Here is a 23,333-nt window from a genome sequence, read left to right on the forward strand (position 1 = left end):
GGGTAAGAGGGAGGGGGGGGGGGGGGGGGGGAGCAGAAGAGAAGAGCAGGAGAGGGATGTAGGATGTAGTGAGGACAAAAAGTATGTGCTGTAAAGACAGACTAATCCAAGGACTTGGAGATGAGGGTATTGGACTGCCTCAAAAGCAGTCCAAAGACTTGAGCTCCATGAGAGTGCGTAGCTGTATTTCACTGTTAGTAACAGCCTAATACAAAAGTTAACAACATTTGCACAGGGCAGTAGCTCAGCTGCCCTTAGTATGTGAATTCACTGCTTACATTTCTAAAGCCTTTGAAAGCACAGAGCTGAGACGATCACTCGGGTATATAAAGTGTAATGGCAAGCCCTGTCTCAGCTATGGCAAAGAAAAGCACCATCACACCAGATTCAGCTCTTTGAAGTGGGGACTGGACTTTATGCAAGAGATTCTTTCCTGTTTTGTATTCTAGTTATTGGCAAATGTGGGAGATGCAATCAGCTTATAAAAGCAGTCACAAGATTTGCCTAGTTCAGTTCCGAATTTATGTTAATACCTGGTTTCAGGTGAGCTGGGGTTCCCCACGCAAGTGTGTTCAGCACTCAGGCAGTGAGGAATTTGCACAAAATGGGCAGCCATCGGTTTTGCTCATCACAGCCTCATGAGATCAGACTCCCTACCTTCTCTGAGCCTTCCTCCTTCCCCACTTGAGGAAGTGGCTCATGGACAAGTCTCTAAGGTCACACCTCTCATACAGAAAACCTTGCTTCACATGATTTGTTCTAATCTTGCCTTGCTTCTGATGATTGCAAGCTCTCTGCTGCTGAAGTTCTGCTCCCTGGGGCAAGCTTCAAGCATGCGCTTATATTAAATGCCATTTCCAGATAATAACCTTGGCTGGTTGCTTTTGGCAGCTTCTACTATTTTCCCTGTGGCCTTAAAAAGAAAAATTAAAGAAGTGCCTAACTTGGTGAGGAGATCAGTTCTCTATTACACACATTTTATGGCAGCTTATTTAGGTAGCCAAGTTTTTTTGGTTGTTGTGACTGAGTACATTTAGATGCTCTGCCTGGAGGTGGGGACTGGAGGAACAGGAATGCCTTGATCGGCACTCAGAAGCCTTCGTGTCCTGTCAGTCATCTGAGCTGGTTTCTGAAGGAAAACACTAGGGACAGATCTATTTTGTTCCTAGCCGTTGTTTAGATATTCCAAACATCTTCTAATTACTTCCACTTGTAATTCCCATTCCAGTGACATCAGTCTGGTTTAGAGAAAAAAAGGGAAGTTGGAGTAAGGCTGATCAGAGGAAATACCAAACTAAGCACGTGAAGTTTGGTAGGGCTAAGCTTCAGTGTCCTTCTCATGCTCACTTTGAAAGTCAAACGCTGCCTCCTGGAAATTTCCTGTGTAGTTTTATAAAATGCAGGTTGCTGTTGCTGCCCCAAAAACTGTTTTGCAATGTAAACTGAAAGCAGCTTCTTTGTTCATCCTGTCCTTTGCTGATGATCAAGTGACCCTTGCTGCCTATACTTTGCAAATGTATTTGGAAGGAAAAGACGAGTTTCATCTCTGAGTGTATAAGGCATAGGGCAGATTTTCACCCTCCTTCAAACGGTGCTGGCAATCTGGAAGACAAACTTACGAAAAAAGCAGATCACCTACCACTGACTGTACCTAAGAAATCTCCTGCTGTGGTTGGAAACCTTTTGCCCTTGTGCATAAACCTAGTAGCACCATAAATATTATATATCTAGCCCAACTTGATACATTACTTCAAAGGTGAAGTAGATTGAGCTATTGCTTTGTACAAATACTTCATCATAAAATGAACAATTCAGAGAATGTATGAAAGGACAGAGATAACTCAAATGTACCTCATTGCTTTTATTTAGATTGATACATATTAGCAGGCCAATGGGGAAATGTGCGCAGATAAATATTTTTAAAAATTTTTAAAGAAAATACTATAAGTTCTTGTAACTGAAACCTTCAACAAACAATCTGGTTTGTATTCTCAGTATTCTTTTGGGTATGATGCTGTTATTGAGAAGTTTGGGGAGTATTCAGTAATACTTTACATTTTTTTCCTTGCCTTAAATGGATGAATTAGTGTAAAGAGATTTCCAGTTGGTTTTGAATGTGGCAGCTTCAGGCAGGAGGCTCATATATCACAATGTCAAAAAAAAGTCTTCTCTGCGTTTTATAACATTTTCCCACAGTAAAGCAAATGTTTAGGAATAACACCAATTAAGAGACACATTTTTGGTTTACTAGAACCGATCAACAGCCTGTATTGTCAGCTCTCCAATCCTCAACTTTCCAGCACTGACTGCCTCAGAGAAAGGTGAAAGCATACCCTTAATGCCTCTGAATTTGCAACAGTGCACTGCTGAGCCCGAAGTCTTCCCGGCTATACGCAGTGAGCATCCTAGTTGGCAAACCAGGAGGAGTCTGAGCTCCTGAAGATTTTGACTTAGCTACTGCTATGTGGTATAATTGAAACGTATATGTTAGCAAGCTAAATTGCCCACCCTAGTATATTCTATTTGTAGAAGAGGTTGCAAAATGAAACAAAATTTTTTCAATTTCAAACTTGCTTTAATTTCAAAGGGATCAGGCAGGACCTAATTTTTGTTCTTGAATCTTGTTAGTTTTCCAGTATTAAATCACTGAAATTACTGAGTTTATTCCAATACCTGAAAAGTACTTTGGATTGCTTATATATTAAAAACTTTTTGATGATAATCTCAGGTGGTAAAAGATACTAAATTTTTCATGCAAGATAGAAGGTGTTTCTAGTGTAAAAAATTATTTTCAGATTATTTTTTAAAGGGCTGTTTTTCAACCAACCCACTCCATACCTAAATCATGTGCCAGCTGTTGGCATCTGCACAATAATTACTACAACAAAAGTTTTGAGCAGAAAGACCCTAACTAGTACTCTAAGGAGTTGAACATAAGCTGTGTGACAAGCAAAAAGAAAGTGGAAATTTAATGATACTCATAGAACTGTCTGAGGAAATTTAAAGATGCATAAAATATTTTGAAGCTGTGTTTTATAATAAGGCAGGAAATTATTGGGATGATGTTTGCATGGTCTCTTTCCCCCTGCTAAACACCCACAAAGGACTGAAAGCACCAAATAAGTTAGGAGTTCTCTAGAGGAGACCATTCTTTGATCTGGATGAACTACATGGCTACGGTTATCTTCTGTCCTCTGGCATCCACAGCACACCTAGACAGCCTTGGCAAGCTGCTGAGCAGAAGATAAGGACACAGTGGTTGTGATCAGCTACTAATAGAGAAGGAGAGGGCACTCAGACTCCTTTGCTGAGGTTTGGTATGAGCTGAGAGAGCTTCTTTTCACTCGGGCACCTGGGAAGTCCTGACTGGGGAGGTATCCCTCGGCAGGGCAGCTGCGCTGCCCTCACTCAGCACCTCAGGTACTGAATATCTCTCACAGTTGTAAAATCTGTTATCTGCATTGCAGATGAAATTGTTTAGCTTTGAATCAGAGTCAGCGTCTTCAGCACAAATGTGCCTAATTTTGACCACAAAGATCCCAGAGAAGGTTTAACCTACAGCCTGCAGAATAGATCTGTGCCTCTTGTGCCTTGGGAGGTCAAACAAAGTTTCACCGAGTTCATTGCTGGAGATGAACTTTGAGGGAAAGGTGGCCGAGGAGTTAATACCTCCATAACATCAGTGCTATCCAGAATCCTCCGACTTCCTGGCCCTGTTTCAGTTTGGCTTCCAGCCTAATTAGGGCACACAGAGACTGTGCTAACATACTATCTTTTCCTAATGATGGGCAAAGGTCTGACATCCATAATGCTGCTTCCAAATCCATCATCAGTCTTTGCCTACAGGGACAGTTAGCGATGTGCCTGCCTTCCTTTCTTTGTCACAGGATGTGGACATTGCCTTCTCTCTGCCTTCTCTGTGCCTGGCACTAATGGGAAAGTGAATCTGGACCAAATTCCAAAGTTATTTAGGACCACAATTATTAGGGAAGTAACCTGGTAAGTAAGGACCCAAGTCAGCCCTGAAACGTGGGTAGCATCTCTAGCCAGGCTTCTCACCCACCTCCTCAGTAACAACTGCACTGTGCTCCACTTCATCCTGGAGCCTCAGAAACACTTGTTGCAAGACACGCTTTCTCCCTTCTGCCAAATACTTGTTATTATCTCTCTCTGATCCATGAAAGTCTGCAGTGATTTATGCCTTTGTGAAAATCACGCTGGATTTCTGGTAATATGCCTTCTATGGGCAACCTTTCCAGACTATTCAGACGTTAAAACTAACATAGCATGCAGCTGGCTGCTCACGCACGTGTCAGCCAGATGGAGCACATTACGGGAATTCTCCGAGGGCTGCATGAGCTTCCTATGCCGGGCCAGGTGCAACTCAAGGTGTGGGTACTGGTGTCCAGTGTGGTGCGGGACTACCTTCTCGGGGGTTAACTTGGGCACTGCTAGGGTTTCTGTGGTGGAGGGGCTCCTTTCTACCTGTAAGGTTTGCTGCTTCAGTTTTTTCAGGAAGAGCCCTTTGGAGCGCAATCTCAGGCTTAGCTATTTACTCTGTAGGCAACTGTGGGGAAGGTGCTGTAGGGGATGTGTGAAATTCACTGGGGCTAGTGCTTGCCAATCAGTTCCTTTCTGCAGAAGGAATACATTAAAACCCTGAATGAATCCAAGAAAATCAAGGACAGTGGTGCTTCACAGTGTTTCCAGAAGCTATGCTCTTGATATTAAACTACAAAAAGATTATAATATGCTAAAGAAGTGACAGTCTTGTGCTGTGAAATACATTCAGTATAAAAAAAAATAAATCATCATTACTGTCAGAAGGAATTCCCCAGAAATAACAGACCGTCTCCCTTACACAATTTGCAGTGTCATGAATGAATAGCACGGTAATCCAGCAAAATCCTTACGCTTAATGAGATAATGAAAAGTCACACGGCAGATGGAAAAGCTCTTCTAAATCTCATTAACCTGCCTCTTGGCTTTTCCGATATCAGCGAAAATCAGGAGTAACTCCAGGGGGGCGAGCGCCTTCGCAGCAGGGTAAAATGAGCGCTGGAGAACGGGGAACCTAACCGAGCATCTGGGCTGGGAAGGGGGATGCAGTGGAGAGACACCACATGAATAAGAACTGAAATATCAAAGAGAAGGTAGGCGTTTGCCTGCGATATCTGTACCCACGCAGCTCCGACACGAGCGCCGATCCCCCCCGAAGAAAGTGAGGTAGCCCACGCGCCCTGCCCGCGCTGCGTGGAGCGTTCCCAGACACGCCACCGTTCTTCCTCCTCCTTTTGAAGCCTTTTCTTCCTCAGGTCTGCTTCCAACCATCAAATGCGAGGCAAAAACGCTCCCACGCCGGGGAGGGAGAGGCGCAAAGACGCCAGGCCCCACAAGTTGCTATTTTTAACCAAGCGCCGAACCCTCGAGGGGATCAGGAGCAGGGGAAAAAAAAACAACAAAAAAAAAACCCCAAACCCAACAAAACAACCCCCAAACAGTGTCCTTTAAGTGCAACACTTCAAGGAGATTTTTTGTCTTTCGTTATTATTTTCCCTGTAGATACGCCACCTAGCGCCCGCCGCGCGCGCTCGCCTGAGGTAACAGCGCGGGAAGAGCGGGGAGAGCGGGGCGGGCGGGGGGGACACGGGCACACGGACGGCACCGGCGGTCTTCGGGCAAGGGGCAGCGGCGGGCTGCCTGCCGGGACCCCTTCCCCACCCCACCACCCTCTCCTCGGCCCCGCCGCCCTCCGCTGCTCAGCCGCCCTGGGAGGCGAGCGGGGGAGAAGGAGAAACCCAGGTGTGAGCGGGTCTTACCGTGCATCAGGAGCAGCCCCTGAAGGGCATAGACGGCCAGGGCGGTGCTGGGCCTGGGGACCATCGCCGGTGCCGGTGACTGCTATATCCCTTGCGAGGAGCGGGAAGAGAGGTCCGCGAACCGGGGATAAGTTTTCTTTCCAGCAACAAGTTTCTGAAAGCCTGCGGGGCTGGAGCGGGAAGGGAGGGGAAGAGGACGGCGTGCAGAAGTTCCCACTTGTTGATTCCAGTTAAATTGTTCTTTCCATTCACTGCTTCATCCTTGGGCTGCGGATTTTGTTTTCCTTCCTTTCTTCTCGAGGTGCAAGTTTTTAGGCTTTTTTCCCCCCTCTTTTCACAATAACTTTATTCCTCGTTTCCCCCTGCTTTTCTAATTTGCAGGGTGCCTGGGGGGGAGTGTTACTCTGCCTGAGAAGAGAAGGCTCCCCAGCCCGCCTGAGTGGTGCAAAGCAACTCAAGGGGTTAAATAGCAGAGCGAAGCACCAGAAAAGTTTGGCAAAAAGTTTCCTCCAGTCAGTGAGTCGCTGCTCCGAGCAGTCCTTTGCCTGGAGTTTGGGATAAGGTGGCTGAACGGAAAAGCCTCCTCTTAGACGTATTTATCCAAGGAGGTGCAGGTGCTGCAGAGATGAGGAAGAAGAACAATCTCTCAACTTCAGTGAGTTTCGCAAGGCAGGATGAGAGGGAGCTTCCAGGGCCCCCAGCCTGGCTACCTGCCGGGGGGCACCCCGCAGCGCCCAGGGCAGGCAGCCGGCAGGCAGCGGAGCTTGGGCATGGCCAGATCCCGCCTTAGGTGTTTCCCTTTTCCCCCACGCCTCTGGGTTTGGTTTGGTTTGCTTTCTCTGGGAAGTTTGATGCGAGCCCGAGATTCTTTATAGGGACAGGAAAAAAAAAAAAAAGAGGAAGGAGAGACGTCACCAGCCGAGGCAAGGGGACTTCATGCTCTCTCTCCCTCCCTGTGCTTTCACAGAGCTCCTGGATTTCCTGTTGCTGCTGCTGCTGCCTGAGATGGGGTAAAGATATGAACTGGGTTGTCCCCTGCTGCCTCCCAGCATCCCAGCATCGCCTGTACCTGCAAAGCCAGAGCTGCGTGAGCATCAGGTGGCAACATCTTCCCCAAGTCCTGTCCCCGCTTTCCCCAAAGGCAGAAAGGTGGTCAGGGTGTCACCATCTCCCTCCCGGCTCTGGGGCTCTTGGGACTCCAGGGCACGGGGAAGGGGAGCGCAGAGGGACACCACCCGAGAAACAAGCTCTCTTGCAGGAGTGCTGTCTTTGCCCCCCTTCCCCTGGTTATTTAGCAGTTTGGGGGTCCCTTTACGCTGCTCAGTGTATCCTGCTGGAATGCCACCTCCATCCTCCTTGCCCTGCTGCCTCCCTTCTTGCGGCAGCCACTGCTGTGTGTCCCGTGCTCTTGGGGCACAGCGAAAGTTTCTTGTTTGAATAGGATATTTCAGGCAACCCTAATGGTGTTATTATTTATACGGCACAGCTGCTTCCCTGATCTCTCATGGGTTTCTCATAGCAGCTGCTTCTTTGTCACCTGAGCATTATCTCCAGGCACTTGGGTGTAGACAGATCCTCCCACGCGTCGAGGCTTCCAGCCTGTCCACGTGCCTTTGCTCTTGTCATGCAAGACAGGATTTCAGCAGGGGAGAGCACTCCTGCAATGGTAGGCGACAGCTTGGTTTTGGCAGGGGATGCACAGATGCTTCCCCTTTTGCCTCCGCCCTGGGAGAGCACAGTCTTTTCCTGGTTCAGGGCTGCTCCTTCAGCCACAGGTGCCTCTTGGGCCAGTGCAGCCTCAGCTGCAAGGGTTAAAAACTGTGCTTAGCTAGTGCCAGGCATCCTGGGAGATGTCCTGGTGCACATAAGGGGCACTTCTGGAAATGCAGCTGGCGCTCAGGTGATGGGGAGGGAGCTATACTGTGCTATTGCAATACACATACCAGTTATATGGCTTTTAATGTACACAAACAGCTACACTATGCTGATAATGAGAGAGTGGTGGAAGCTCTACAGCTGCCCACACAGATTGTCATTCCCAATAATGCCATAAATGAGACACTGGGGTTACATGACCTATTACAGACTTAACAGTAAAGCACTGTCAGTCCCCATGGCTGAACGGCGGGGTTTGTTTGTATCTCTTTGTTACTCTTGCTCAGTTCGTTTTCAAAAGAAGAGAAAGACAGCAGGTGCATTAAACCTTATACTATATGTATATTAAGGGGTTTAGTGAAACTGAACTGCGATCAAAGTATTATGAAGTTTTTCTGGCCTTTTTTTAGTATACTTCTAAATTCTTAATGCACATAACAAGTATGTACGCTACATTAAAATGCACTAGAGCAAAGGGAGACATAGGTACGGTTCTGTGAGTTACAAATCCGTACGTTACCCTGCAAGGAAAATGGGCACTTCAGAAGATCAGAATTGATACCCAGTCTAGAAATGTCTCAAATTCAAGCAATAAATTGAACACAGAATAGCCTCAGATATTTCTAGTTTTATGAACAAGAAGCATCATTTCTCATGCACAGTGTTAAATCAGGAATGCTTTTCTCAACATCACATGAAGTCACCAGTTAATACTAATTTTCTTATAAATGCCCAGATCACTCTTAAGATGACAAATGCATTTTCTATGCCTAAAATAAATTTTTAGAACATACGACTTCTCCCAGATCTGTGTGGCAGTAACAGACTTCTAAATAGTTATGGACAATAGTAAAGACCAATCTTTTAGGAAGCTTAACTGAAGATTGAAAATTCTAGCTTAATTATAGAACCGTAGTTTATTTTTTATTTACAGGGATGTGTTTAAGAATTCATTGGAGGTTACTGACCGGCTGCTAGCAAATCACGTTGTATTTGTGTAATGCCCCAAATAATCTTTTATCTGTTGATAAACTTAAATGATCTTTTAATTGAGATTAAATGCCTACAGTGTGTAGTTTCACAAGTATTTTGGTGTGAGAACCTGGCCAAATGGTCCTGAGAACTATTTTTAATTCTTTATTTTCTCCCTCAAAATATGCAAAATAAAAAAGACCGTTTTAAGAATGGTGTGGTTTGTTCCTGAGCATCTTCATATGCCTGTAGCAACCTGTTAGAGCTTTTCCAAAGCATAGCAGACTTCCCTAACACAAGAGCATGTTCTGTTTGTACAGATGGAAAAAGCCATTTGCTAACTGGACTAGAACCTCTTCATAATAGTACAACTTGTTTTGCCGTGACAGCTATTCCATCTGAGGAACTGAAAGCTCCTTACTAATATTAACAAATATCTTAGTCTCACAATACTCGTGGGAGTTGAAGTAGGGCTAGAAAAGGTCATTTCACCTCCTAATGAAATGCTTTTAGCTTTGCAAAGGCAGCTGGCAGTTGTATCAGTATGACCATAACTAAATAAAATAATAATAACAAGGAGGTGAAGATTGCTGCGTCTGGTGGAAATACTAGACAACTGGGATGGAAAGCAATAACCTGTAAGAATTTGGCCAGAATATCAGGGCTATGGCCTCATGCACCATGAAGCGCTAGGACCAAGGAGTGCAGTTTTGCAGGACCAAGGCAGTGTAGTCTATGAGACCTGCACTAACTAGAGACTGACTATGCAACTTGCCTGGCCATCCCTTGGAATATCTTCCATCCTTTATGGCACTGGCCTGACATAGAGGATTACGTGACTTATTAAAAGGGAATAGCTTGGCAGGGGATGATACCAGAGCTGGGAACTCCTTTGCTTTGTCTTGCTCCTCTGTTGGCGTTCATCGTAAGTAAGCATGTATCTAGGAAGCGCAGCAGAGGGAATGGCTGTTGATCAGAGCTGGGCCTGGAATTGCATCCTCCACTGCATGCTGTGTTTAGCCTTAGTCAAAGGTAAAAGGTATCTAACCTAAATGTAGCTGTCCAAATGTTAGGTGCCTAATCTGGGCTAGTTATCGAGGCTGCCCTGCTTAGTGACTGCAGAGATCTCCCGACTCATCCCATGGTGCAAACCTCTGCTTTACAAACCTTTGGCAGGTGCCTGTTTGCGTCCCTCAACAATAGCAGAGGGAAGAGACAAGTTTAACCTATACGCCTAAATTTTAGGTGGCTAATTCTACACTGTGTCTTCAGGTAGAGGCACTTCGACACAAAGACAGCCTTTCCTATCAGCTTGAGGGAGACGGTCCTGACCAGAGGCATGCTCTGCAAAATGGAGTTGTTCTCCAAAGCAGCACTTGCCCCTTCAGTTGGAGAGAGCTGATATGCACAGCTGTGTGCTATGCTAGTGAGTGCTGGCTTAGGCTTCCAGAGCTGAGCTTTGCCTGCAGAAAGAGAAGCAAGCAGAACATCACAATGGATTGAAAGTCACTTTTCTGTGTTAGTGATCTTTGGAAGGAGAGGACAAGGGTAGTGACTGCCTTTAAAGACACTGAGTTGGCAGGCCCGCAGATTTTCATTGCAGTGTGCTGTATCAAGGAGCTCTTTATTGTTTTCCTGAGAGGACCTAGAGGGCTTTTTGGATGGACAGCTTTCCAAGTCCTGTAAATTCAAGCCCCCAGAAGAGGTGGTGGAAACAGGCAGGACATTGCAAATGTGCCTTGCACTTTACTGTGTTGTTCTGGGATAAAACAGTGCATGTCGCATGAATTCAGTTATTATTTATTTGATGTATATGGTGCCTTGGAGGCATACGCTGATGTCCAAGACAGGCAAGGTGCTGGCTACATATGGGTCCCTAAGCCAGTAAACAGAAGTAAAGCCATCACTTCCTAGGGTACACAGTCCAACCTCAGTACCACATCCCCTCACATGGTCAGTAGCATTGCCAGCGGTAGCTGCCTTAATCCTGAGGGGAGCTGCAAAGCCATTGCTGGGTGTGCCTCTCTCCACAATCTGGTCAGGCTGTCTTTTATGTACACACAGCCTCTAGTCCCCTGGGGATCAAAAGACAAGTTAACATTGGCAGTCTGTGAGAAAACAGGGTGGGGAACTTTTTGATGAAAATATTTTTCATTGAAAAATGGCATGTTATCAAAAAAGAAACCTTGTGTGGGAAGTCTTAGGTTGGAATAACTTCTGCTAGGGATGCACTTTCTAGGGAAGGAAAGCACCATCCCAGCCTTGCCTGCAACTTGGTGATCTCGTGTGTGTGCAAGGTCTGGTTTCAAGATGCTAGCCTGAATTAGGTCAGAAAACTGTACTCTCACATCCTGCAGGGGTCCTCTGCTCAACAAGTCCATTGGCTGTCCTCTGGCTGTTTCATTCACCTTCTTGCAGACATGTTTGCTTACTTATTCCTCTGTTTTGAAAAAATAGAAAAAAAGGCCTCAAGAAAACCCCATTTGGCTCAACCACAGAACGGGAACAAAATGTTTCTCTAGCTGGGAAAAACATTTCCTGCACAGCTTTGCTGAAATACACAGTAGTACACGGGTGATTAGAAGCCTAATAGCAAGAGATGCGGGGCCAGCAGAGCCATGGGCATGTTTCTGATGACTTGCTGCTCCTCTGTGGCATGGCAGCTTCAGAGGGAAGGACAGGAAGCATGCATAGTCATTAACAGAGTTTCTGTGCAACTTTCTTCTTTATACAGGAAGGGAAAACAAGACAAAGAAGGGTTTAATGAATCATCTGAAGCCACAAAGCAAAACTGGAAAAGGCCTGTCAGTCACTTTTAACAACAACAAAGCAGAAGTATAAGTAATATACTGCAAGCAATTTTATTTTTGTTTAAGAACTGTCAAGAATGAGGAGTTTTCCTCTGGTGTGACCTTTTATCCATCCCTGCCTACCATCCTGGCAGGCTTTTTCCTTGCTGTCCAGTTGAGGCTTGTCACTGCTTGCATCCACGGCTGTCCAAGCCCCAGTCCTGGCCTGCCCTGCTGCTCTTCTCTCACGCAATGTTTCTTGCCATTGCACTGGGGCAAAAATGTGGGCACCTGCCTCAAAAACTTCTTAAATACATGTGTTCAGACACCACAGGAAAGCAGAGCATTTCATCCTTTTGCTGGAAACATGGGAGATTAAAGGATAAAGATTACTTACCTCCCATTATATGTCACTTTGAACTGTAGTCAGTTTTTTTAAATTTCAACATGGGGGAAATGTGTGATGTTCCATCTCTTTGTGTTTCCTCTCTGAGGTTGTTTTTGAGTATCTCCTTGTAGCTGTTTGACTCGAATCCTTTATAACTGAGGCTGCCTGGGGAGATCTTGCAGCTTATAAATATAATCTAGGCCTTGGGCCCATACAGCTCTTAGGAAGAATTAACTGGTTTGGAGCAGTAGACAGACTTCCAAGAGCCAAGAGTACAAAACAAGAGAAATGTTAAGGAAAATAAATAGCCATCAACAAAAGGAGACAGGCATGGGATTTGATTGGTATTTTGTTCTGCTAGAGTCTGTGGCAGAAAGACAAAGATATCTACCTAATCAGGAAGACATTAATGAGCCAGGTTTCATCCATACACAGCATTTGAGGTAAGAAAAATATTCCATCCCTTTGAGGTACCTTCATCCAGATCTTCTCCCTGCAGTGACCTTCCTCAGTCAGGGGCCAGATTTCATGTAAAAGGTTTTCTTTCACCAGAATATGAACTTCAAAGTGTGAGAAAAATGGGTTTCATCCAGCTGTACATCTCAGATTGAGCAACCAAGAATGCTCGTTTTATTTATTTTTCTTTGGATTCTAATTCCCTCTTTCTCTCTCTTTGGGGATAAAGCAGGATTTTCTTACCACTAAGACTGAGAATGAGAAACATGATTCACATCCATGGTACTCTGCAGACGTTCCCTTTATGCTGAAGGTTTCTGCTCACATCACCAAAGCACGATCACCAATTAGAACTGTCTGATTCAAATAACTGGAGTGGAGGGAGAGAAGCCTTAGAGGAAGAAAAAGCACAGACAGGCCTTGACAGTGGCAAGACAGAAAAACGCTAGTGATTTCAGAGCACTCGCATTAATCAAGACACTAGCCACATCGATCACAAAAGTGTTAGGGTTAATTCAAATGATAGCACAAGACTGGAATCCTATACTGTGAGCTTTTTAACTTCGTACCAGAGGGGTACTGTGCCCCAGTTTATCACTTAAGTCTTAACACATACTGATGCTTAGCCGGAGATTTTTAAAAGCTATGTTATAAATGCTACACCCCACTCCAGCCTTCCCCTTCTCATGCTGCTTAGTGCAAACTGTGGTGGGAGTTTTGGATCAGCCTGTACTGGCCTATTTTCTCACCCTATTTGCTACCTCTTAGTGATTGCAGTAACCATGGAGCAGCATCTGGAAGAATGTAAGGTGTTCTCTTCAGCACTGACCTGGAAGGCCAGTGGGGAGAGGCCAGGATAGCCCCACATGTCCCACTCGCCAGCAAGGCCATCCAGCAAAGCTACACAATCCAGCCGTCAGCTGGAGGGCGTGTGATAATCTTGCAGTCATGTGAATGTCATTAATCATGACTCTTTTTTTTCTTCCTGTTGCATATGCTACAAGAATATGCTCAGCACTCCTTTCATTGAGCTGCCATCTTTCTGTTAGATTTCACAAGTAAATGCTTCTTGTCTCCATAAGACGAGCACTGAGATTATCACTGGTTACACTAGCTCCAAAGTAAACCAGAGAGAGCTACATGATTCAGTGCAGCCAAGCCTGTGAGGCAAAAATAGCAGGCTGGTGTACTGAGATGATGGAGAGAATCAAAGAGACACTGTCTACCAAAATTAAAATGTCTGCAAATGAGCTTTCAGCCAATGCAGAGCCAAAAGAAATGTTTCTTCCATGGACTGACTTATTTTTGAAATGTGAAAGGGAGCAGTTGCTGAAGACAAATGGACATTGTGCTGAAGGTTTTAGAAATGAGACATGGTGGCACAAAGACACTGATAGTGAAACTGCCATCACTGATCTTCATTGTCCAAGCCAAGAGGGACTGAATAACAGCTTGAGCTAAAGCCAATAGAAGTGAATAGAAGTGAGTGGGAAGATTCCCACTGCCTTTAATGAGTTTTGGCTCTGAACCGAGATGAAGAAACGTAATGAGCAATGAATAAACTAGATTCTAAAAATCCTTTCACCTTTAACAGAATGGAGTGGTATTAGTAAAATGACAAAGGGAATCTGTTTACGATACAGTTTTTTTTCAAAAGGTGGCTATGTCCCACACTGAATAAAAATTCTAAGCTTCACGCGTTGTCCTTGCATAGGTCAGCAGCAGCAGCCGTCAGGCTGGAATCTCAAAGCAGAAAAGCCAAACCTGTCCTCGCTCCCCTAGCAGAAGGCCTCTCTTCCACCAGCCACCATGCTAGCAGCTTTGGCATCCTCTCACCAAGGCCAGCCACTGCTACCTGGAAAGGATGAGGTGTCACACTGAAGAGAACACAGGGCAACTACGAACAGCCATGAATATGAACAGAAAGTGCTTCAAGAAAATAAGCACCTGCCTCAAGTCTGCGGTGTGTCCTTCTTATGATAAAAGGACTTGGTGCAGCCCTGGGGCACTGCAAAACCAAGACTCATTGGCACAGTTAATTGTAAAATTAAGGAAGGAGGTGCAGAGAGACCTTATAGGAGGATAGCAGGACAATTTCATCTGTCTGTCCAGTTCCTGTTCACCCCAGGGGGTGGGTGTTGAAGGAAAGCAGAAGAAATATTTCATGTTTGTTCATCGTCTATGCTTTGACTAGAATCCAATCTTAGGATGGCTTTTACAGGCAGGCAGACTTGGATGTAAGAGTCTTTCTCAGGAAGGTCGCCGAGTGAGTCAGCAAAAGGCCAGGAATAGCGCTCAGGACCAGCACGTCTGAACGGCTGTGTGGAGCTGGAGACAACAGGCTCTCCTTTGTCTTCTGGGAGTCACCGCCCCAGCCAGGAAGCCCTGCTCAGGCCCTTGTTTCAGCACAGTCCATGCCATGAATTTCAGAGATAAAGTATATACTTCTTGGATGCTGTTTCCTGTAAAAAAAAAGCTAGCAAGACCTTGCCATTCTTGGTGACTGCATTCTGCTATTTTGCCTGTAAATGAAGTCAGATATGTTCTTCCTGTTTGGTGCTCTTCCTTCTCCAAGTTTCTCCATTAGCGGTCTCTTAAACTCAGTGGGATGTCAGATATTAGATGAGAGGAATGATCTAGTTGTCAGGGCATTAGCCTCTGGTTCAATAGCATGATTTAAACTGCTCCTCTGCCAAAGCCCACCTGTATGTTCCTGGAAAAGTCACTTGATGTCTCTGTCCTTCCGTTCCTCATCTGTAAAGCTGGGTTAAGTATATATCCCAAAGACACAGAGTTCTCATAAAAGTTGTGCTCCAGACTCTCCAGTAACACCAGCTATTGAGTACCATAGCGCCCTGAACAAGGAGTCTCAGCCTGGCAAGATACAAGATTTACTCGCAAGGTAAGAATGCGCTTCAGGGTTAAATGGGAGAAGGACGTCACAACAGCCTCCCATGGTCCCACGGCATGGGGATGAGACTGACTGGTCCTGGCAAGCTGACTTGAAACTGTGGTACTGTAAAGCCTGTATTCTGTGGCAGGGAAGTTTTGCTTGTTTCTGCCCATAAGGTTCAGTAACGGGTGAAACTCACAAGTGAAAAAAAAAATGCTGCTCCTCCTTTTTGAAAAAAAACCCAAAACTTTGTGTTTTCTGGAGGCCAGACACCTGCCACCTCACAGCCTGTTTACTAACATTTAAAGAACAAAGCAGTTATTTGTTAAAGGCCTTAATATCCCTAGCAATTAGCAATGCCACGAGGCTTTTTTGTACAGAGGTTCTTTGTCTTCTGGGCATCAGGAAGAATGAAAAATACTGCAGGGATTTCATACACTAAATGACAGACGTGGGAGTAGCAAGGGCTTTCAATAGGAAAAACAAGGATTTAAAAATCAGCAAGGTGGGCTCTGAAGACTGACTGGTGCATTTCTCATCTCTGCTTCTCTCTCTTAGCATTTCTTTGTACAAGTATTTGTCTTAGTCTCTTGGCTGGTGTGTTTGGCAATTAGGATCGAGATCTCTAATCACAGCAACCTTTTTAGTGGTGTGTAACGTAGTACTTTATTCAGATGAGGGTTAAACTCAGTCTGTTTTAAAAATGCAAGCAAAACATGAAACTGCTGCTTAATCTTTTTTCCCTTGGCTGCAAGCTCCTTGAGTCAGTCTTGCTCCATTTCTCCATGCAGCGCAGAGTCCACACTGACTACTGGAGAAATTGCCATCTGCAACTAACTGCACATTTGCTCTGAAGCTGTGTGTCTCTTGTTACTGATAGGTTTGTGGCAACAGTTAGCAGGTCACAGAAAACTTTCTCTTCTTCTCCAGAGTCCAGGGACATCCTCGGATTTATTGCCCCTTGCTACTGGCTTAATCCATGATGGGAGCGCTTGGCGTGAAGGCAGGTTGTGCTGCCGCAGCAGCAGCAATGCTGTGCAGAGGAGCACACCTGGGAGGCTTTGGCCATTTTGCAGGAAGGGACCAAAGAAGACCACCACTGGGACTGCTTTGGGTTTGTCTCAATCCAGACTCAGATTTCAAAAAAAAGGACCAAGAAAAGTTGGGAAGGAGGGGAGGAATTGCACTTCTCTCTGTCCACACAGTGTGTCACCCTTACTCCATGCCATCGTGTGCTCATACAACATTCCTACAGGATCATAAATGACTTTTAAAGGGGCAAACTTCACTGATTTATAGTCCATAAACTGACACTGTGCAGGTGAAATGGGGATTTTACTGGTGACATCTTTAGCCTGCAGAAGGATTAAACTAGCAGCTTCTTTTGAAGGAAGAGGCAGCCTTGGGAAATGAGCCATTGAGGTAACCTGCAAGCACCAGTGGGTTGATGGGGGTGTTGCAAGGCCAAGAGCTGCCTCTTCCTTCCCAGCATTATCCCAGAGCACTAAGGAAAGCAGTTGTCCTTTCAGTGTTTCCTTCAGGATTCATAACCAAGCTTCCTGTTTCCACCTGCCGAATGCTGCTTGCTGAAGCCAACAGGCATGAACACCAACACTGACAGTGGAGCTTCTTTAGAAAGATTTGACCTTTGCTTTCTTATCAGCCAAAGGCAAAAAGACTTTCTAACTCACATTCCTCCTGCAGCTCCCCATGGCCTCGTCACGTGTTTTCAGATCTTCCCCTCAGCTCTTCAGCATCTCATTCAGCCATACCATTTTATCTTCCTTCATCTGCTTTTGCATGATGAGGCCCTTCATGTCCTCCCAGCTCTTTTTGAGTCATGCTGGCCTCTCACAGCAACCCTTCTGCTCACCCTTGTCACCAGCCTGTGCACCCCCCCACCCCACCAGCTCCTCTGCTGTTTGCTGCTTCAGCATGGGCCTGATCTGTCTTCACACCCTGTCCTACCCTGTCAGCCTTTCTCATGGTGTTACCACTAGTGCTGTACTTTCACCCTCCTTGCTTGTTTGGACACTTATGCTGCACGTCCATGCCTAGCTACTGTGCTATCCCAAACACTGTGTCCCCCCGCACAGTGCCACTATTGCTCTGTGCTCCTTGGGTTTCATCACAAGCAAGTAAAAGCCATTGCGTTATTCTGTGTTTGACATGTACTGCAACACCCCGCTCCAGGGAGTAGGTTTTACTTGGGGCAAAGTGGAGGGAACATACTTCTTTTGGTAATAATATCACTCCCACTTTCCTTGATGAAGTAGTGATGATAGTTCGTGTGGAAAGAGGCAAGGTGCAGGATTTGAAAATTGCAACGTGTCTGCTTTCCAAGGAGACATGTAACTGTATTGGAGGTGTACCTGTGGGGGTACAATTCAGCACATCTTTCTATCCCCCAGCTATGTTGGCTTTATTACTCCATTATTAGAGATACATTGCAGTGGTCTCAGAAGACCCATCACTTTCAGTGGGACTATTTCAGGAGTAAGGGACTATTCAAAATGCATAAAGGTAGCAGAATCTGGCAGATGGAAACTGCTACAGAGATGTAGCAGAGAGCGTTTCAGAAGGTACTTTCTGCCAATTTTATGCACTGTATTAAAATTTAATAGGCATGAAACCACCAAGGTTGTGTAGAAATCTAATGTGTTTTATAGAAATTGTTTAAAAATATATAAGCTACATCTTCTGTTAGTGTATATTGGCAAAATCAGTAGAGCAATGCTGCTATACACTGTCTGTCTTTCTGTGCCATATAATTGAGTAACAAATGAGTTGTCTGCCATAGATTGTTGGAGTATGGTCACGAATTGTAGACTAAAATTATTAGCCTGTGTTAAAGCATATAGCATTCTTGTAGAAGAGTTTTTCTTTTAGCCACGTGAACGCCAAAATAATGCTACAGCTTGATGGCTGAATAATAGCATCCTTCAAATCCCTTCTCCTAGCGCCGGAAACCCGAGCTGAAGTAATGTCACAACATTCTTACAGCTCTGATATTAACTCACTTCTGTATGATTTGACTGTTCTTTGTCCTCTTCCTTGAGTCAAGAAACCATTGCCCCTGAATGACAAGGAAAATGTTCCAGGGTCAGCTGCTAATTCTTGCTTTTTGCCATCCTGTTTGGCAGTAGCTTATTACAAGTCTTGGCCTGGATAGCAACAGAGGTTTTGCAATGGTTTGCAATGTTATGGTGATAATTATTTACTGCTTCAATCTCATAGCAATGTTGATGTCACTTCTCCACCCCCGCCAAACAAAAAGCAAGATAGGCAAAATGGTCCAGAAAAGTAGAGAAAGCGTGGATCTAATTTAATAGTGAGTGTCCACTGAACACTTCCCTTCCCCTGGGTGAGTATCTTGGCTTCCTCCTTTCCACAGGCCACATTCCTCCGGCAACTATGGCAGTTGCTTACCCTGAAAAGTCATGTTACTCAGTTATAGTCCTAGCTTCTTTTAAGGCAATTTAGCAGCTGGAAATCAGGAGGAGAGCCAACAGCATGGGAACAGCCAGCTCCCTGTGTGCCTCCAGCAGCCAGCCCAAACACCACAGCATGGGGCTGCTGCCATAGCTGCAAAGACTATGCTGCTCTGAGCAGAAAGGCAGCAAACCTTTTCTTTGGCCTCTGACATTCCTTCCGCTTTTTGCACAGGAGGGGGAAGAGAGGCAGGTTTAAGACCTGTGGGATGCTTGCCTGCAGATGCTTGCAGAGAGGCAGCATGTATCTAAGGATGCTAGTAAGAAATAAGGCTCGGTTGGGAACAGCACGAAGGAATGTGAGGTGAGGGAGAAGCAGCTTCCTGTTATGTTCTCCATTTAGCACAAAAGCATTTAAGAACATAAGACCATCCATAGTATATCATATCAAAGATTCATCTACTCCATCATCCTGTCTGACAGTGGCTCAAATTGGAGGCATTTAAGAAGGCAGTGAGGAAACAGTCTTTTCCAGGGTTAGTTTCCCAGCCTGAAACCATCTGGGCACGTGCTGACTGAAGGGTGGTGTCATTCTGCTTAATAACTCTTGGTGACTTTGTCTGCTATGACCTTAACCACTCTCTTCTTCAGGGCATGTATGCTTTTAATACGCACAGCAAGGTTTTCCATAGCCTGTCTGCAAGGTGCATGCAGAAACATCTTATTTGGCTTCTTTTTAGCATGCCACCTGCTAGTTTCATTCACTGCTCCCCAAGTTTCTCACTGCAGCTCTTGTTGCATCTTCACCCTCCTCATGCCCCTCCCATGATTTTATAGACCTACATGATTCCCTCCCTCCCTCAGTTACCTATTTTTCAGACTGGAAACTCCCAGTTTTCTTCACCAGTCCTGGCACTGAAGCTAGTTCATATCACCTTGGGTTTTTTTAACCTTGTCCAATGGGGATCAGTCTCTAACTTGATGCTAATAAAAGAAGCAATAACTTCCTCTGCACCTATGGAATAAAAAGCCCCAAGGAGAGATGGAGCAGGCCAAGTCTGCAGAAATGGGAGTCAGTTGAGGTGAGGAAGGTTTTGGCCCCCATAAACCCATAATACATTCTAGGACAACTGTAGAGAGTTTCCCATCAGCCAAGAAAAAAAAGAGAAGCAAAGCAGAAAGCACAGGGAGCCTTTCTGAGACAAATTTCCCAAGTGTCTGAGTCTGTTTATTTCTGTGCTTAGTTCAGGTTTTGTTTTCACCCACACTCACACTTTGTGCTGGGTTGTCACCAGAATGCTTTAAGAAACCACCTGTGCATGACACCCCTAAATGAAGACCATAAACCCCTCATTCAGAAACACCATCTTCCCTAGCCACAGCCCTGCAGAATTTCATTTTCCCTTTCCCTTCTTACAACTGACCTGTGCAACTTTCCCCCAAATGGCAGTGATTTTAGGGTCCCTCCATGCTCAGAAGCTCAACCTGAGGTGCCTTAGAGTTAATCATAAAGAAGATGTTTATCTCTTTCTCATTCTTTTAAAAATCTCAAGATGAGCATGTAAATTCACACAAGTAATTCCCAGCCACAGACTGGGAAAAGACCACAATCTTCATATGGAAATCATGATGGACATCTGATAGTGCACTCGACTATGCATTCACTCTGATTTATCCTGGACAGACCACTGTTGCCAAGGGCTATCTTGCCCTCTATTCTTGCATGATATGGTAGTTAAAAGCAATGCTACAGATGATTTGATCGTTTCTCTCTTCAGCTGCCTGTGGTCTATTGCCACGTGTTGTGTCTGATGTGACAGAGGCCCTGAGAGCCATTATATGGGAAACTCCAGGGAAAATGGGAAAGCTGCTTATTTTTCTTGGCATACGAATGATTGTTCTGGCCAAACGGAGTGCAGCTTTGTGTGTGTTTATGTCACACTTTATTATTTGCATGGCTAGTCCTGGTATGGGTTTCAGGGGCTGGTGGTTTTGTAATTTGTACAAGCCTTCATCTGTCTGCCTTTGCTGTCCTGCATTGTAGTTGTGACAGTTGCCTTTTTTATTACCATTTCCTCCTGAGGGAGCAGTAATTTATGGTCAGAGGTTAACCTCATTTGCTGAAGTATCCAACTTCTATGCCAATAGATCTATAAAAATGGAGAATGGGGATGAAGAGATGGGAAATAAATAAAATAGATGTTCTTCAAATGACATACACAGCCATTCCTGTTGAGACAGAGAAACGAAGGAATATCTGTAATGGCTGAGATCAATATAAAATCCAGTGTTCTGCCTTTGTTGGTATATTGTAGCAATACTTTGGAGGAAAAGGACAACTCCATTAAGTAAAAATTGTGGAGCCATCTGCTTGTAACGGGCTTTGCTCTCTGAGCCAGTTTGCTTCCTGAGCCAAATGCTAATTGGTGGACACCTTACAGCATAAAATTGCTTTATCGCTACAGGTTTTTATGTAGTTCTGTGCAACTGTGGGTCCTCCCCTTGTGCATACAGCACTGCTAAGCTCTTGACTTGGATGGCATGTTGTGGTAATGAGTCCTGCAGATTAGCTGGGCATAAAGACGTTTCTTTCCTTTGCATAGTGATGGCAAGTGGCTGCAACTCAAACGTTCATATCGCCCTCTCTACCTACAGCTTTAGAAGCAGGTGGAAAAATGCATTGCGTGACAGAAGCTGCTGTGAGGCTTCACACCAGCGTGAGGGAAAGGACAGAGTTGGATGCATTTGTATTATGAGACCTCGAGTATCCTAGATTTGTCTGGGCAACTCACTCTAGTGTGTGAGAACTGAAGTTCAGGGGTTAGTGACTCTGGGAACTATAGTGCATTTGTCTTAAAGTCCAAATGCTTGGAATTAAGTGGGTGTGCCAGTTGTGAGGCTTTGGGGTTTTTTTCAAGGTAGATTCTAGCCTTTGTATGTATGTGTGTGTCTGTATGTCTGTGTGGGACTACAGAGCACAAAACCAGAGGGCAAGTAAGGAGATCTGGGGAATGCGATTCCTTTTCCTTCAAAAACATACTAGAATTTTATCACTGATGTGGAAGAAGGAGAAGGAATAAACACTTAATTCTTCAGGCTGTGATAGCAGCCACAGACTTTCTGGCTTTCCCTAAAATGAGATTTTTGGTCTGTTGTACACAATACTCTCTCTCCTAGTTGCAAGAGAGACTGCTTCAAAGTATGTCCTCTGTGCAGCATCTTTATTACTAAAGGTGGACAGAGAGACCCATTAGTACTGTACCAGCCATAGGATTGGTACTGCAAAACTACAGCACATGTCTCGAGACCGTAGAGTGGTACTTGATCTATTTAGTATTTAGTATTTTTATATATTTCTATATTATGTTTCTATTATATTTCTATAGTATTTCTCTTTTTTCTGCTTGTGAGTAGACATGGAACATGTCTGTAATGCTCTCTCAGTGCACATGTGACTTCCAAGGCCTATATGGATGAAAAACCAAGACAGGATTCATTTCCACTTATGTGTTTCATCCTCCCCTTCCTGCCCCACAAGTATTTTTCATGACTTTCCAGATTAATCATAAACGTGCGCTATTGGTGATCAAGCAGTTATCCAAGTAATCATCAAGCTCAGTTGCTGGTTCTAGGGCAAGGTCTGCAGTTTGATTGACAGCTGTCAGGAATGGTCTGTTCTTAGAGATCACTCACATCTCACCCACCAAGCCGCTCTGCTATTTGACCACACATTGAGATCTGTTTTCTACTGTCCATCCGGTATCGTCCTTTCAGCCAACGTCTTCTGGTCTTTTCCCCAGTAGGCACCAAGAGCAAATGATCACCAGCCCTGCTGTTGCTTACTGATTAGTAGATCAGTTCCAGGAATTAACGATGACTCAGATGCACTAAACTATTAGAAGGCTGTTCAGGCAGTGTGAGCAGAGCAGTAATAATCCAGCTCCTTCACAGAACTGTGGGACTTATATTTCTCACTGAACCTCCTTCCATTTTCCCATGGGGTGGGGGTTAATAGGACAAGCTCTCTGGTTCGCAGCCATGGGTGGGCATCCTGTGTGTCTCAGCCAGCCCCAGGCTTCAGCTGTCCTGGGTGTAATGAAGCTAATTCTGTTTCCTTCGCAGAGCTCTGTCCTAATTTTGGCTTCAGCATAGATGATTCTGTTAGCACTTGCTGGACGGAGCAGCTTATCAACCTTGGCTGATAGCTGGCTAGCTCTGCATAAATCAGTCGATATGTTCCTAATTCAGTCCCCCAGATATGTGTCAAGGCAATAATTTTAGGTTGCAGGAGTCATGTTTGACTGAGTTGGCAGCTTCCCTGAGACTGAAAGAAAATATTCTAAATACAATAAAGAGCACTATAAAGCCTAGCTTTAAATAAATATTAGACTTTGACACTAACTGGAAGAAGCCAAATTTCCAGCTGCCGGTAGGATGCCCAGCACCCAGGAATGTAATGTGAGATTCTTGGCTCACTTTGTGTCAACAATCTAATAATCTTTTGGGCTGAAAGAGCCCCACAGTGTTGTCCATCAAAGTGATTTTGAAAAGAAGTTAAAATTGTCCAGGGAACTCCTCTAATTAGCAACAGCCTGACATGGGGTCTATTACTTGCTGCAAAGCCTGCAAATACCCTCATCCAAGCACCTTAGCTGTTCTCCGTCCTGCTCCAAACACGCCCCTGCCCTGTCTCAAATAGGCTAACCAGAA

At 44.9% G+C, this 23,333-nt stretch overlaps 1 protein-coding gene across 1 annotated transcript in view; it reads right to left on the reverse strand.

Annotated features, from left to right (window-relative positions):
* Nucleotides 1-5,883, reverse strand: part of LOC104832724 (vascular endothelial growth factor receptor kdr-like) — a 135,266-nt gene extending 129,383 nt beyond the window's left edge. Inside the window, exon 1 of the mRNA XM_010569070.1 lies at nucleotides 5,820-5,883. Coding sequence (XP_010567372.1) covers nucleotides 5,820-5,883 — 64 coding nt within the window. The remainder of the gene's footprint in view (nucleotides 1-5,819) is intronic.
* Nucleotides 5,884-23,333: the final 17,450 nt, after the last annotated feature.

Source organism: Haliaeetus leucocephalus, unplaced genomic scaffold (genome assembly GCF_000737465.1).
Source record: "Haliaeetus leucocephalus isolate CR32 unplaced genomic scaffold, Haliaeetus_leucocephalus-4.0 Scaffold262, whole genome shotgun sequence".
Taxonomy (NCBI): Eukaryota; Metazoa; Chordata; class Aves; order Accipitriformes; family Accipitridae; genus Haliaeetus; species Haliaeetus leucocephalus.